Source organism: Vicia villosa, linkage group LG2, assembly GCF_029867415.1.
Source record: "Vicia villosa cultivar HV-30 ecotype Madison, WI linkage group LG2, Vvil1.0, whole genome shotgun sequence".
Lineage (NCBI taxonomy): Eukaryota > Viridiplantae > Streptophyta > Magnoliopsida > Fabales > Fabaceae > Vicia > Vicia villosa.
The window spans coordinates 141,110,282-141,125,284 of NC_081181.1; the positions used below are offsets into that span (position 1 = coordinate 141,110,282).

At 33.3% G+C, this 15,003-nt stretch overlaps 3 protein-coding genes across 3 annotated transcripts; 2 read left to right on the top strand and 1 right to left on the bottom strand.

Annotated features, from left to right (window-relative positions):
- Positions 1-1,765: 1,765 nt before the first annotated feature.
- On the top strand, positions 1,766-2,788 carry LOC131646927 (uncharacterized). Its single transcript, XM_058916854.1, has 2 exons — positions 1,766-2,077; positions 2,389-2,788. The coding sequence occupies exons 1-2, from the start codon at positions 1,767-1,769 to the stop codon at positions 2,675-2,677; spliced, it is 600 nt and encodes a 199-aa protein (XP_058772837.1). The 5' UTR covers position 1,766; the 3' UTR covers positions 2,678-2,788.
- A 7,330-nt stretch (positions 2,789-10,118) lies between these two features.
- Positions 10,119-11,901, bottom strand: LOC131646929 (glucan endo-1,3-beta-glucosidase 13-like). The gene is made up of 3 exons (XM_058916855.1): positions 11,746-11,901; positions 10,464-11,627; positions 10,119-10,374 (listed from the first exon to the last, which is right to left on the bottom strand). The coding sequence occupies exons 1-3, from the start codon at positions 11,798-11,800 to the stop codon at positions 10,343-10,345; spliced, it is 1,251 nt and encodes a 416-aa protein (XP_058772838.1). The 5' UTR covers positions 11,801-11,901; the 3' UTR covers positions 10,119-10,342.
- A 1,463-nt stretch (positions 11,902-13,364) lies between these two features.
- LOC131650179 (uncharacterized) lies at positions 13,365-14,237 on the top strand. The gene has a single exon (XM_058919902.1). The coding sequence runs from the start codon at positions 13,365-13,367 to the stop codon at positions 14,235-14,237; it is 873 nt and encodes a 290-aa protein (XP_058775885.1).
- Positions 14,238-15,003: the final 766 nt, after the last annotated feature.

Below are 15,003 nucleotides of genomic sequence, written 5' to 3' on the forward strand. Positions count from 1 at the left end.
TCAGAAGACTTCTAGAACAAAAATCTTGGAATTTTGAAATATGAAAGATTGATTTGAATGATGATACAAAACACGGAGAATCGTGCTGTCAGCGGGTTTGACTGTTAACTGGCTGTCCGGGCATTAACGTAACAGTTAAAGTGAAAACTTAACAGTTAAAGTTAATTTTTTCTTTTTGTTTTTGTTGTGTTAATGGTGAAAATTTATTTACATGAGTTGTTAGAAAAACACAAACATAATAAATAAATAAAATATACCGTACGCGAACGAAATTACCGATAATAATCTTGAAAAAGATTTAATGCACAGAAAAATAAATATTTAACTAGCAATAAACACACATAATACTATCTTGATAACTAAACGACGGTACGACAGACAATACAATTTTTAATACTAAAAGTACAAATATTACATAATAATATAGCGAACAGTACGACAAAATGAACGGTACATTATTTGAAAGCGAAAGATACGACAAACTTTAAGTATGACGATTGAAAACCCATGCTATAAATAATATATAGATGCACGGGAGTGTAAACATCCCAGGCCCGCATTTTTCAGGACTATGCAGACAGAAAAAGAACATGATCACCACCAAAACAGTGATGACCATAAGAAAAAACGTATCCATCCACTTTGCCATTTTTGCCGGGGAAGAAGAGAAAATAATTATGAGATAGAAATTTGGGAAATGAGTGAAATTTGATGCGAGAATTTATGAAAAAAATGAGGGGTATTTATAGAGTGAAAAGAAGGATAGAGACGTTGGGGAATGAAGTGATACCGTACAAAAAAGGAAAATTTGAATGGTAGTAGGATTTGAAAGAAAGTGTATGGTAGGGTTTGAAAAGAAAGATGTATGGAATAAAGTTAGGATTTGATTTGAAAGAAAGAGATTTGAAAAGAAATGAAAAGATTTGAAAATAATAGCATAGTACAAAAATTAGTGGGAAACAAAAACTAATAATAATTTAATTGTTACCAGTACAGTCTGAATCTCCGGACTTTGCGCCTGCAAAATTTAATTATGTACCAATTGCGTTAGTATTATTTATCTGAAAATAAATCTCAAATAAACAACGTGTGTGAAGTGATAAACAGTATTTGGCGTTTGTGTAAGAATAAATTCAACAGCGAACCAAAATACCGTATAAAACCTTCTAAAAACTGAGTATTCATAAAATCAGGATATTTACGAAATAAAATCCAAGATTATATGAAACTCCCAATTTTTAGACAGAAGTCTGTTGTCTTCTCTCTGAAAAAGATGCGGGCAAATTTTGGGGTATAACACCTTCATCTTTGGTGTTTCCAAATGCCTTTTTTTTCTCTAAACATCTTTGGCTAGCAGTTTTTCATCATAATTGATGATGGTTGGACTCGAGTGAGGATCTCACTCGTATTCTTTAGTTCTTCCAATCCTAGTTTTTCTCTAAACATGCAGTTCGAACTTAATTACTTTAGCATGCCATTGGCTCTTCGTACTTCCATTGTTACTTTGGCAAGTCCATCAATATATTCCATGAGTATCTATTTCTTCCTTAGATGAATGTTGTTGAGCATAGATAAGGTCTTTGATAGTGAATATACTAAATTAAGGAGGTGGATTGAACGTGTATTTCGATTAACATTGTAGTTGTTAAAAATTAGTTATGAAACTTATTTAGTGACCTTTACAACCCTTTGTATAAATATGTAATGCAAATAGTAAAACTGAATAGTGGTGATTAACATTAGAAAATTTCTTTACCCACCTCCCTATGGGTGGTCACCTCCTGCGAAAAACCAAAACTACCCCTGCTTCGGAAGTTCATTTCCGAAAGCGTGTTTTTTTAAAAAAATTGACTTACTTCGGAAGTTCATTTCCGAAACAATTATTTCGGAAGTTCACTTCCGAAATACTGCGATTTCTGCAGATTTATCAAAACACTCCCCCTCCCCCAATCATTTACCCTAAATCAAAACAAAAAGTGGCAGAGGCGAAAATTTGTGCAAACGGAATTCCAAAGCTGCATCAAGGCTCCAATCACACTGCTAAACAACATTCAAAAGCCCTCAATCCTAACACTTTGTAAGTTTTGAAATTTTTAGATCTATTATTCAAATGCATGTTATTTAGGGTTTTAATTACATAAATGATATATGGCTAGGTTGTTAGTAGTATTTAGGTTGTTTAGAAGCATTTTGATTTGGTTTGAAGGTTGATTTAGGGGTCTGGCATGGAAGTTGCAGAAAATTGCATCGCAGGGGTGTTTCGGAAGTTCATTTCCGAAAACACCTCCCTCCCAGTTTTCGGAAATGAACTTCCGAATTGTATCAGAAGTTCAAATTTTTTTGTTTTTTATTTTGTCTCGCATATTAATCGATTTCAACTGTTTACAGGAACATGTCAGACAACCAACAAGCACGCAGGACTGCGTCTTCTAAAGAGGGCGCTAAGGGAAGAAAGAGTTCTTCAAAGAAGGAGGTGAAAGAGGTGAAGGAGGTGAAGGAGGTGAAGGAGAAGAAGAAGCTTTTGACTGGTTCTGCTTCTCGTCCCCTGGGAGTCCATGGCTCGGACGCGCAGGCTCAGCCTTCAGGCGTGATCAACGCTGATGGTTCTGATAATGAGTGGGATGAAGATTGGTATAATTATCTTCATTCGGAGGAGTTCGCTCGTCGGGAAGAATAACGTGTTTTTTTTGTTTGATGTGTATTTTGTAACGCTCGCCGGGCAGAATAACATGTTTTTGTTTTGTTTTGTTCTGATTTCGGATTGTATCGCACAGTGTATTTGTATTGGATTTATCATGTTAGTTTTTGGAAGTGGTAACCGGGGTCGGAACATATGACGGATGAGGTGGATGTCTGGAGGAAGTAGAACTGGAGACACGTCCACCACGAGACAAAGTAGCCAATCAATGTAAGCTATAGTTTATGATTATCATCTGCGGAGGTCATTTCTAAAAAATCAAGATTAAAAATAATAAGATTTTTTTTCCAATTTTTTGTAATGACGTCCCTTGATGATAATGATAAATTATAGCTTACATTGATTGGCTCTTTTGTCTCGCGGTGGACGTACCTCCGGGTCTTCTTCCTCCGGACATCCACCTACTCCGTCATATGTTTCGGCTCCGGTTACACCTCCTCCGTCATTTGTTACTTTCAGTTGTACGTATTTTTATTAAAATAATAAATAAACCTTTTGAAATTTGGAAGCCTTTTTTTCTCCCCACCACTCTCTCATCCCCACCTACCCGTGTTTAGCAATATGTAACTTTAATTTTATATAATATTATCGTTGTAATTTTCACCCGATTAAATAAAGCGAATTGTTCATTTTCTTCTGTCCAGACCTATTTTCGGAAGTGCATTTCCGAATTCCTCCAAGGGGGGTGCGCTCGGAGATGAACTTCCGAAACACCACATTTTCTGAAAAGTGACTTTATTTCGGAGATGCATCTCCGAAATCAATATTTTATATTAAAAAAAACACGTTTTCGGAAGTTCATTTCCGAAAACACCTTTTTTCCAAAAAAAAAGTACCGTTTCGGAAATGAACTTCCGAAACAAGGGGTATTGTGGTAAATTCACCGGAGGTGGCCAAGAAGGTTGGGAGGTGGGTGAAAGAAATTCTCTAACATTATCATCATCACTCTAAAAATGTATGTGTTCCAACAATAACTTCATCATTAGTCTATTAAACCTCTAATACCAACGGTAAAAAACTTCATGCAAATCAAACATTCTGACGGTCAAAGTCCTAATTTCACAAAGATTTGATTTGATTCTCAGTTAGCCAATCCTGTTACAACTGTTTCCTTCTCAAAAGTGTGTTTGCAATGTACTACAACTCATGCTCTTTGCCACATGGCAAAATAACAGCTGCAACCCACTTTAAGATTTTACTTTTTATTTTATTTTTCGAAATACTATACTGAAAAATAGTAATTCTTAATAAAATTGGGCCAGTGAATTTTTTTTGATGATGACTTAACTATTGTGGCTAACCGTTGTTTCTTTTTCATGTTTTTCTTTTTTTCAATTTTTAAATGCAGCTTTAAAAAAGGACAGAATTTTATTAAAAAAACTTAGAAAAAAACAAAAAGTAGTAGCAAACGCCAAACGGTAAAACCGAGGGGAATTCAGGTGGTGCCTACCGTGTTACTATCAACAAATCAAAGTTCCACACGTGAGCATTCAGTATAAAACTGACATGACTTGTTTTTTCTTGGACTAGAATAAATTTTTAAAATATGAAAACTATAACAAATAATCTACCGCAAAAACAAAAGATAAAAATCTAAAAGCTATTTTAGTTTAATTAAAGAATATGAGTTTGAATTAGAAATTAAAAACTACTCCCTCCATTTTTTATTATAAGTCGTTTTAGACTTTTCACACAGATTAAGAAAAATAATAATTGTTGTATGAAAATGAGAAATTATGAAGGTTTTTACAAAATTATCCTTCATTAATGACATGTGGAAGATAAATTTATATAATTGAAAGGAGAGAGAATAATAAATATTTAAGGATATAATAGGAAAAACAACATTAATTATTCATTGGAATTGTAAAATGACTTATATTTAAATACAAAATATTTTTCCAAAACGACTTATAATAAAAAACGGAGGGAGTATTTTATAATGTCATTCAATTAAAATTAATTCAATTAAAATTAAATATTTTGATATATAAAAAGAAATAAATATATGAAATAAATATAATTTTTTATTTTTAATTTTATGTTTTAAAATAATTATTTTTAATTAAATCACTGTGTAACATAGTTTTTCACTGTTAGTATTCTAATTAATCTCTTAAATAAATTATTTTAAAAATACAATTTTGTTTTAAAAAAAATAAACATAGTGGAGCGCGGATCAACCTAACTATTTATATTATTTTTAACTTTATGTATTTTTTAAGTTAATAATTCAACTTTTCATATTTATATTCATATTTAATGCTCCTCAAAGTAATTAAGTAATTTGCCACTAAGAGACAAATTTATTCTCAGCACAATCAACTGAAGAGGAGAATCATTATTAAGAGTTATGATTTGAATTTCATCTAGTCTTTCATAGTTCAAAAATAAATTTGACACGTCTAATGAGACAACAATTAATATTATTAAAAGTTTTCAATCACTAAATCACGACTATGCCTGATGTATGCATTTGTAATCTAAAAAGAATTTCAGCAACATGGATCAATCATCACCATCATCACCTAAAGGAGGTCAGACTAACAACAACAAATAAACCTTCATAATTAATGATAATGTCTACGAACCTGTTTCCACTATTTAAGGGAATGAGACAATTGTTCAACCTAATACAAACAATAATATTGTCTATGTCTTTCAATATGCAACATTTAGACTTGGGATACATGTATAACATCATGTATATTAAGTCTCTCAACAACTCAATTTTATCGTATGACCTATGCTTTATAACAAGGCAGTGAGTTGGAGACAAAAAGAGACAGTCCAGGTGAGGTCACGTCAACTATTCGTGGAGTTCAATAAAGGCAAGGTCAGACATGTATTGTTACTCAAAGTCAGTCTACTTATACGATTGTAAGACCTTCCCAAGTCTAACGGAGTCATATACAACAAGTGCCTTCTACCCCCTTATTATTCATAACCTTGTGTTTTTGCCACAACTAACCCATGGAGCACCCACTGATGAATGATACAAATCATACTAATCTTCAACTTGGACATGTACAAACGAAAATGATGCCATGAGAAGAATATTGGTATGCCACAAGTAACACATCATGGCAATACTGTGCAGAAGAACATGTTTTATGCTAGAGAAAACACCTTTAGACAAACATCTTAAATTTGGATATCAATTGAGGACTATCCAATTCAGGACCCATGGGCATGTTTAGAAGCTTTATCTGCTAATTTTACAACATGCATACCACAATCTCCATACCACCCCGATGGGTTTAGCGACACCTCGATTATTCGTTGGTTATGTTAGTGAACTGCCATGGATCATATATCCATACCCCAATGTAATGCACCATTTGTATTTGGAAGTCTTATGAGAAACAATGTCGAAGAGAACCAAGATAATGCATGGGGAAATCCCTAACCTTATGTTCAATTTCAACATGGTTTCCAACCCCCTAATAATTTGTGGCGCCAGTCAACTAAAGTCGGGGCTAGACTTCCTAGACAACAGTTGTTGGTGCCCAACCTCATAATTAATACAATCAAGATTTATTTTAGGATCTAACTAAATCATGTAGATATGTCTATCTATAATAAGTCATATCATTAATAGGTTGAAAGTTAATGCCTCTTCCTAGAGGCGACAAGACTCTTTATTATTCTATACTAGTATTTTCTAAGTGTGGTAAAGAAAACCTTAATGAACTCCACAAACTATAGCTGTTCCCTATATTGTTGACAAGAACATTTATGTAGTGCTCTTTTCTCCTACCAAGGTCAATACAAACCTTGACATACATGGGGAATTGTTTCAATGAAATTTTAATGGCCTTTGTCTGAGGTAATGACAATTGATTTGATGACTTTGGAACAACTTGTTGATGAATATGCAAATAGTCTTCTTAAGTGGTTCATAAAAAAGGATATAAAATGTTCACTCTGATTTCCTTATGGTGAATACATATCAATGACCATCAACGGGCATGCACCCAAAACTAAAAGAGAAATTGACTGGACAAGCTTATCATAATATGAATGAATTGGCTTTCAAAGCATCACACATTGAGCAAATGATATAGGAAAGAGAGAATATGTGTGTTACTCGATGGAGAAGCCCATACTTAGTCTTTGTCATAGATATGGAGGAATATGACTTTCGCATGTCAGCAAATTCTACAGCGGTAGCTAAATTCTTTAAAGAGAAACTATTTTTGTCTTGCCCTAAATCCTACTAAGAGGAAATGAACCATTAAGTAACAAGATATAATAAAATATACCTTTGACATTACAAAATTGAACTAAATATTTGATCATCTAAATAAATTTAAGAACATTCAACTATTTTATGGTCACAAAATCCCTCCACCCTAAGAAATCAAAGGAAAGAAGTATTGCAAGTGGCGTAACTCATGCAACTATATAATGATCAACTGCGTTTTTAATGGGCTAATAAAAAACCATCAAAGCAAGCATGTTCAAGTTGGCCTATAAAGAGTTCCCAAATATGGTTGTGGAAATTGATCCCTTCATAACCATGATTGTAGTCATGATGTCTTTCCTACAGGGTTCAAGACAAATGTAAGGAATAAATAGAAAATGAAACAGATGTGTTAGCCTAAAGTCAAGTTTGTCAAATCCTTACAAAGGGAAAGGTAGACGAAATACGAAACCACGTTCAATAGGTTAACCATCGTGTTGGTCCCAGTTCTTGGTATTAACAAGACAGACATGCCATCTAATATAGAATGTCTCACTCAAGACCTAGTGAAACAACACATTGTTATGCAAAGTTCTATACCATATAGGAATTCCTACATCAGCGTTAGAGGGAAGTTCAAGCTAACATTCAAAAGTGCAGGTAGTCGACCTTACTTGGAGAGAGAGAGAGAGAGAGAGAGAGAGAGAGAGAGAGAGAGAGAGAGAGAGAGAGAGAGAGAGAGAGAGAGAGAGAGAGAGAGAGAGAGAGAGAGAGTATGTCACAAAAGGTAAAAAAAAACAATACCAAAGTTACAATAGATAAAATGATAGCTTCCCTAGAGATTTTTGGAAGAGATAATAAGGGAATGAAGACTCGAAGAATGATGAAACCCCCAAACAACATATATAAAGAGTATTGGGTTATGAACAAGAAAGGAAGACCCAAGAAACCTCACATAGACACTCTCACAAGAATGTAATAAAAGATGTAACAATTGAGTCAATATATATGAAAAATGAAACAAGTTATGCAACTCATTACTAAAATCTAAGAAAAGGGAGAAAAAAGATATCATCGCACGAGATTATAGAGGCGCTAGAAAAAATGTTCCTTTTTGAAAAGTTGGAGAATCACTTGATAACTCTAGCATGGTTAAGACATGAAGTTCCCTGGAGTAGTCAGGGGAGTGCCATGTCAAAGACCGCATAAGCCTAAATCCGATAATTGATGAAAAATGCAAATTAACTCTTGAAAATGAGGCCAATAGGAAAAATGTGATAACATTGGCTTGATAATCATTGTTAAATAGTCCATGAAAGATGATGAAGATTCTGTCACACTCCCTCCGTTTCAAAATGACTGTCGTTTAATGTTTTTACACACAAATTAAAAAATGTAATAATTTTGTCACAAAACATCATACTTTTCCTAAATTAACAATATAAATGTATTAGAAGTAGTGTGCAAAGTAATAATTGAATGATATAATTAAATAAAGGAAAAAGCTAACATGTGCCTCAAAGGCACAAGTTACTAATAAACTATTTATAAAAATATTTTTTTGGAACACGTGTATTCAATGCATTGAACTTTAAATATGACTTTATTACATTTAATTTTTTTTTAATTATAATATCCCTAACACGTGTCCTTAAGACACATGTTAGCCAAACCCTCAAATAAATAGTAATCATTAATGACATTCATTTTTTAAATAGACTTTTTAAGTTACAACGACATTTATTGTGGAAAAAAATTTCTTTGCTAAAATACAAGTTGTCAAAAGAAGAGAGTATATTTTGCTCAAGAAAGATAGTCATAACATCATGGCTAAAATACAAGTTGCGGTATCAATCCCTCTTCTAAGGCATATAAGCTTAGTCAAGGGAGCTAAGAGACATAATTCCTCTTTCATTGCAATCATTTGAAAGAAAAAGAAAAAAAAAACTAAATATTAAGTGTTATAAGCCAAATCTCAACCAATCTTTTACCGTTCAACAACAATACTATTAACCATAATTGATAAGTTCTCCATCCGTTCCTTTTTTTTAAAGTGTCATTTTAAAATTTAAAGTAGTAATAATGGTAGTTTTGTCAAAATTACACCTAATTATTTATTATGGAAAGAGAAAAAGTAAAATAGATTAATAAAAAGTTAAGAGTATTATAGGCAAAAAAAAATATATAATTAGCAAATTTAAAAAAAAAAACTCACCTTTTAAGAAGAGTGTCTTAGTGCATTTAATTCTTACACTCTTTCTAATTTTATCCCTATTTTTTCTTTGGAAATCGTTGCAAACATTAAAATGTACTAAAAAATTATAGAGATATATTTGGTATAGTGACATTGAATATAATAACTATAGATTTTTTTGCTTATATTTAAGGTCATAAATTTTTTTATTTTATTTTACTTATATTTGAGACCGGAGAGAGTAGTTGTCTTAGCATGTGTAAAAAATAAAAAATGATACTTAAAAAGAAACTGAAAGAGTATATTGCATTTTGACATTAAGACTTTCTTTGACTTATCACTAGGTCTCTCAATTTTGCCTTTGTAACTTATTAATAAAAAAATTAAAAATAAATTCATAATAAATAATTGAATATGGGTATCTTCCGTGTAAATTAATTTAGATTTTAAATTTATTTTAAAATAAAATAATTGTAAAAAATGACATGATATTGAATAATAACATTTGATTGGACAAAAATACTAATACCGAGCTAAATTCAAGGTTATGATAGTGTTCACTAAAATTATATTCCAACTTAACATATTTTTATATCAATTTTATTTAAAGTTAAGTCCATCATTAATTTTATCAAACATAACAGATTAAATCAACCAACTTAAAAAATGTCTCCTCTCTAAGTTATCTTATTTGTTTGTGATATGCTATTTTTAATCAAACAAAATCTTCAGCTACTTTTTATCAAACAAATAATTGATAGTCGATAATCTAAAAGGATGAGCATTACAATACATAGAAAAGAAAGCAAGATAATACTTCAAAAACAATAAAGCACTTGTTTCTTGTAAAAACAAAGAAAGAATATCACTAGTATCCATAAAACATTAACGGCATTCTAAAGCAACGAATTGAAGCCATTAGAAGCTTAGCACAATTCAATTATTCCCAAAGTTTCCTTCTTAGTTCTTACTATTAAAATTCACCAAATAAATGAATTGCATACCAAGCTAATATATATTCCAAATGAAAACTTTTCCACTAAAACAAGTTGATAATTTTATTTAAAATGAATCCAGAAGCAATTTAGTTGATTCATGATACTCAATTTAGTTTCTTACAACAACATAAATTCTTCAAACTGGTCCACATAATAGTTTATACATAACAGCAAAACCAACCAAAAAAACATAGTAACCTTAACATAGGATTCTCTACATTAAAATAATCAAAACACAGACAACTCTTGTTCCATTCCACATGAATCTAGCTCAGAATAAACCTACAATGAAGGAAACCTGCAAAAAAAAAAATCAAAAATATTAAAGTAATTAATCTCAATCATAAGAGAGTGATGAATTTGAAGAGACACATACACAACACTTACTTGGATCAGAATGAATCAACATAGCAGTTCCTCCAAAGTTACATGTTCCACCATTTCTCTTATGTTTCTGCCAGTAACTATTAAAAGCATAAGAAGCATGAGCAACTAAGTTATCAGGGTAGAAACAATTCCCTTGCGAGTTTGTAATCTCCATACAATCAGCACCACCTTCACCACAAGCATAATCCAAAGCTTGTTGCAGTGTTTCTTCAGGAACACTAGGCTTTGCAACACACCAAAGTTTCTGAACAGGAACTGTATTTGGATAAGGTGAAGGTGAAAGTGAAGGTGAACCGGTATAATCTGGATTGCAAGGTGGTAAAGAGAAACCATAGTGAGGAGAGTTAGCAGGAGGAGCAAGAAACTGTGGAGGAAGTGGTGAAGGTTGTTCTTGAGGAGAGAAACTGGGAGAAGCAATTGGTGGTGGTGATGAAACTATTTGAGCTAAAGGTGGTAAAGGTTCTGAATTTGGTTGATTTGAAGGTGACCCAGCAGGGAAACTCAAAGGGGGTTGAGCGATTTCTGGAAATGGGGTTGGTTTAACAGGGATTGTGGTGACATAAAGCTTTCTGGTTTTGGTTATGGTTTTTCTCTCTTTTGGGACAATGGTGGCAATGTTTATGATGTTGTTGAGGTTGAAAAATCCAAGCTTTTTCATGGATTCTAAGTGGGAAGTGATAAAGTTTGGATTTTTATCTGAGTTTTGGATGAGGGAGAATGTTGAGTTAACAGATTGGAGAAAATCAGTCATGGATTTAACCATTTTCAAATCAGTGTTTGGGTTGAAGCAATGTAAATCAAGAGCAATGGAGACTTTGATGTCTTGTTCTAAACCCCATCTTTTGAGTGAGTGATGGAGGTTTTTCAAGGCAGACAGAACCAAACTAAGGTTGTTTTGGTTTAGGTTTTGGTCTTGTTGACAGAAAGTTGAGGTTTTTCCAACAATGTTGGTGATTTTTGAGGAAGGGTAAAATGGGAAAATATTTGACCTAAGCCAAGTTTCAGCTAGTAAAATGTTGTTAGAGACATGATTGAGGTTTTCTTTGTTCAGAGAAACAGCTATAGGAAACTCACTGTTTGATGAAGCTGTTACAATGTCTTCACTTGTTTCACATAGGTTAAGGAACTCAAGGGATTGTTGTTGACCAGAAACTGAAATGGAAACTACAACAACAAAAACAAAAACATGATAAGAAAATATTCAAAAAAATGAGAAGAAACTAAAGCATTTGATACATTGATAATGAAGATTTTGAGACATTTGAGATGTTTTTGTTCTTACCAGAAAGAGCTAGAGAGGAAAGGAAGACAAAATGAAATAGACTCTTCATATTCATTTGTTTTTCTTCTTGCCAATAGGCACAAGTTTTCAGTCTCTTGGAATTGGTTATCTTGTTTGTTATATATAGGACCTTTGTCCTACATGAATATTGTAGAGGAAGACACCTAATCTTGTGAAGAGTAGTTTTTCTGCCTCCAGTCCAAAGGTTGGACCTTTTTAGTAAAAATAATTAAATATAATTTAGTAAATATTTTAAGTTTGTTAAAAAAATAGTGTACTATTTTTTACCATAGAATTAGTACATGGTTCACATAAAAAATGTGTGTTTTGGCGATTAGTATTGGTTAGAGAGAAATTAAAATAGATGGAAGGAAAAAATAAATTAATAATAAGTTTTTTTTATAGTAAGGAATTAATAATAATTATTTTAATAGTAATATGAAAAATTATAAGAAGTATGTAAATGAATAAGATAAAGTTCTAAGGTTCCATTGCCAGCGGTTCAACCCCAGGATGATGAAGGTAATACAAGTAACCAAAGTGACAGATAATAATGGAGACGACATAGCGGTGACTCAAGTTGTGGAGGAAGAAATTCCTAAAACCCTAGAGCCGAAGATTGAGGATGGGAAGGAAAAACAAGGTGAGGACATGCCCATTAAAAAGCTGTGGGTCGATGTAATAAGTGAAAATCGCATCCCTGCAAATGGTATGGCTATAAACTACTCTGCTCCTAGCATGATGGAAGGTGAAATTAAAGTTGTTATTGAACCAGAAGATTTAATATTGGAGGTTCAATTCTGGGATAATACCCTCATAATGTATGTCTTGGGAAAGGACTTGAGTATGAATGCTGTCAAGCAGTTCATGATCAGGTTTTGGAGTTTTGCTCAGCTGTCGGAGGTGTACTATCACGATGAAGGTTATTTCCTTATAAAGTTTCCTAGCTACAAAGACAAAGACCCTATCATGATGATGGGGCCCGTATTCTATTTAGAACATGCCAATGGTCCTCAAAGAATGGTGCCCGCATTTCAATTTCAAGAGAGATATGATAAGAACTCTATCGGTGTGGGTGACATTACCTCATTTGCCTTTGTATCTATGGAGTGCCTCAAGCCTAGGAAAGATTGATAGTGTCATAGGTAAGCCTCTTTTCTCTGATGAATGCACGGCTAATAAACTTAGAATATCGTATGCTCGCATCTTAGTTGAAATAGACATAACTCAGAAACAAAAGGAAAATATTATGATAAGGGACAATGAAGGGAACAAAATGATTCAACCTATTGAGTTTGAATGGAAACCCAAGTATTGTGATATGTGTCAAAAAATATGGCATGTATGTAACAAAAAAAGAAGATACTTGTTAAGGAATGGAAGGCCACCCCAAGTAAAGAAAACTAGCAACTAAGGGAAGTCAGTACTCCCACAAACCCTACTGAACATGTCTCATCAGCATGGAGTCAAGTGACTCACATTAGGAAAATTAAGGGAAAATTAGTAGTGCAACATGATAACAAGTTGGAGATTGTCGGAAGTAGTGATAACAACATACATTGTAACAATGGATTTGAGCCTCTGAGGGTTTTGAAGGGCCCTCTTGATGAGGAAGGAATATGAATATGATCATAAGCTGGAATGTGAGGGGGTTGAATAATGCAGGGAAGTGTAATGAGATTACAACCCGTCTCAAGAAGCTTGACCCTGATATTGCTATACTAGTGGAAACTAGAGTGAAGTTGAATAAAGTAAATAGCATTAGAAATAAATTTGGTAACAGTTTTTCATACATCGACAATTACTCCAAACATTTGAATGGCCGTATCTGGATTCTATGGAATAATAATAGAGTTAATCTTGTTGTAGAGGATTGCACAGATCAACTTATCCATGTTAGAGTGCAATCCAATAGTGGTGACTTGGTTATGTGGTGCACTGCGATTTATGCTCACAACCAAATTATTCACAGAAGACAACTCTGGAGAGACATTGCTCAAATTCATGGTGGCATTGATGGACCATGGATGTGTATGGGAGATTTTAATAATGTGGTGTGTGCTATGGATAGGATTGGAGGAAGATCTGTGCAGGAAAATGAGTATATAGAGTTGACAGACATGATGAAAGATGCTGATCTTCATGAGAAAGAGAGTCAAGGGGATCATTTCACCTGGTCTAAAAAACATAGCTTGGGCACAATATACACGAGGATTGATAGAGTTATTGGCAACATGGACTGGCATCAAAAGTTTGTTAATTATATATTGTACATCATGGAACTTGGGGTGTCAGATCATTCCCTGTTGTTTTTAAAAAAAAACTTGCAACAGAGGAATATGAGAAATTATCCGTTCAAATTTCCTAATGCAGTGGTCACCACTGAAGGATTCTTGCAAGCTATAGAGGAAAACTGGAATACTCCAATGGAAGGGAATGTTATGTATGTGGCGTGGAAAAAGATTAGAAGATTGCAACCTATTATCAAATAGAGGAGTAAACGCCTTAATGGCATCAAGAAGCAAATTGATAAAGCATAAGAGGATCTTAGCAAAGCTCAGCAGGAGCTTGTATTAGACAGAATGAACATTGCCAAGATTGATAGAACCAAAGGGCACACAATGGAGATTATTAAACTCTGCAATATATGAAGAACAACTGTTGAGGAAAAAATCAAAAATTCAGTGGATACCTTTAGGGGACAATAACAATGCCTTTTTTCATGCATCACTGAAAAGCAGGCAAAGTCAAAAGCAAATGCACTGTATCAAGAACATCAATGGTGATATTATCTACGATCAAAGTGAAATTGAGTGAGAAATATTAACTTTTTATGGCAAGCTGGTGGGAAGTGTAGCTAAGAGGATACTTAAAGTAAATATTGAAGTCCTGAGAGAAGGGCCTCTGGTTAACTGGGAGCAGTGTGAAACCCTCACTGCTAAGGTGACTGAAGGAGAGGTAAAAAAGGCTCTTAAAGGTACAAGTGACATCACTGCACCAGGAATTGATGGTTTCGAATAGAATTTGTTTAAAGCTACATGGCACATTATAGGAAAAGACATCATGAAGGCTGTAGAGGAATTCTTTGAAAAGGGAAGGCTCTACAAAGCTGCCAATAGCACTTTGGTCACTCTCATTCCCAAGACAAGTAATTCTGAGATGATTAAATATTTTTGTCCCATATCTTTCCGCTTTACTCTTTACAAGATAATTCCTAAGGTTTTAACAGCTAGATTAGGAATAATGCTTAGGAGTATT

Bases quoted from the DNA above. Each gene is read 5' to 3' on its own strand.
- LOC131646927 (XM_058916854.1), top strand. From the start codon at position 1,767: ATGGGTGGTCACCTCCTGCGAAAAACCAAAACTACCCCTGCTTCGGAA. The intron at 2,078-2,388 runs GTAAGTTTTGAA...AACTGTTTACAG, and splicing joins GCCCTCAATCCTAACACTTT to GAACATGTCAGACAACCAAC.
- LOC131646929 (XM_058916855.1), bottom strand. From the start codon at position 11,800: ATGAATATGAAGAGTCTATTTCATTTTGTCTTCCTTTCCTCTCTAGCT. The intron at 11,628-11,745 runs GTAAGAACAAAA...TTGTTGTTGTAG, and splicing joins TTCCTCTCTAGCTCTTTCTG to TTTCCATTTCAGTTTCTGGT. The intron at 10,375-10,463 runs GTAAGTGTTGTG...TTTTTTTTGCAG, and splicing joins GTTGATTCATTCTGATCCAA to GTTTCCTTCATTGTAGGTTT.
- LOC131650179 (XM_058919902.1), top strand. From the start codon at position 13,365: ATGAATATGATCATAAGCTGGAATGTGAGGGGGTTGAATAATGCAGGG.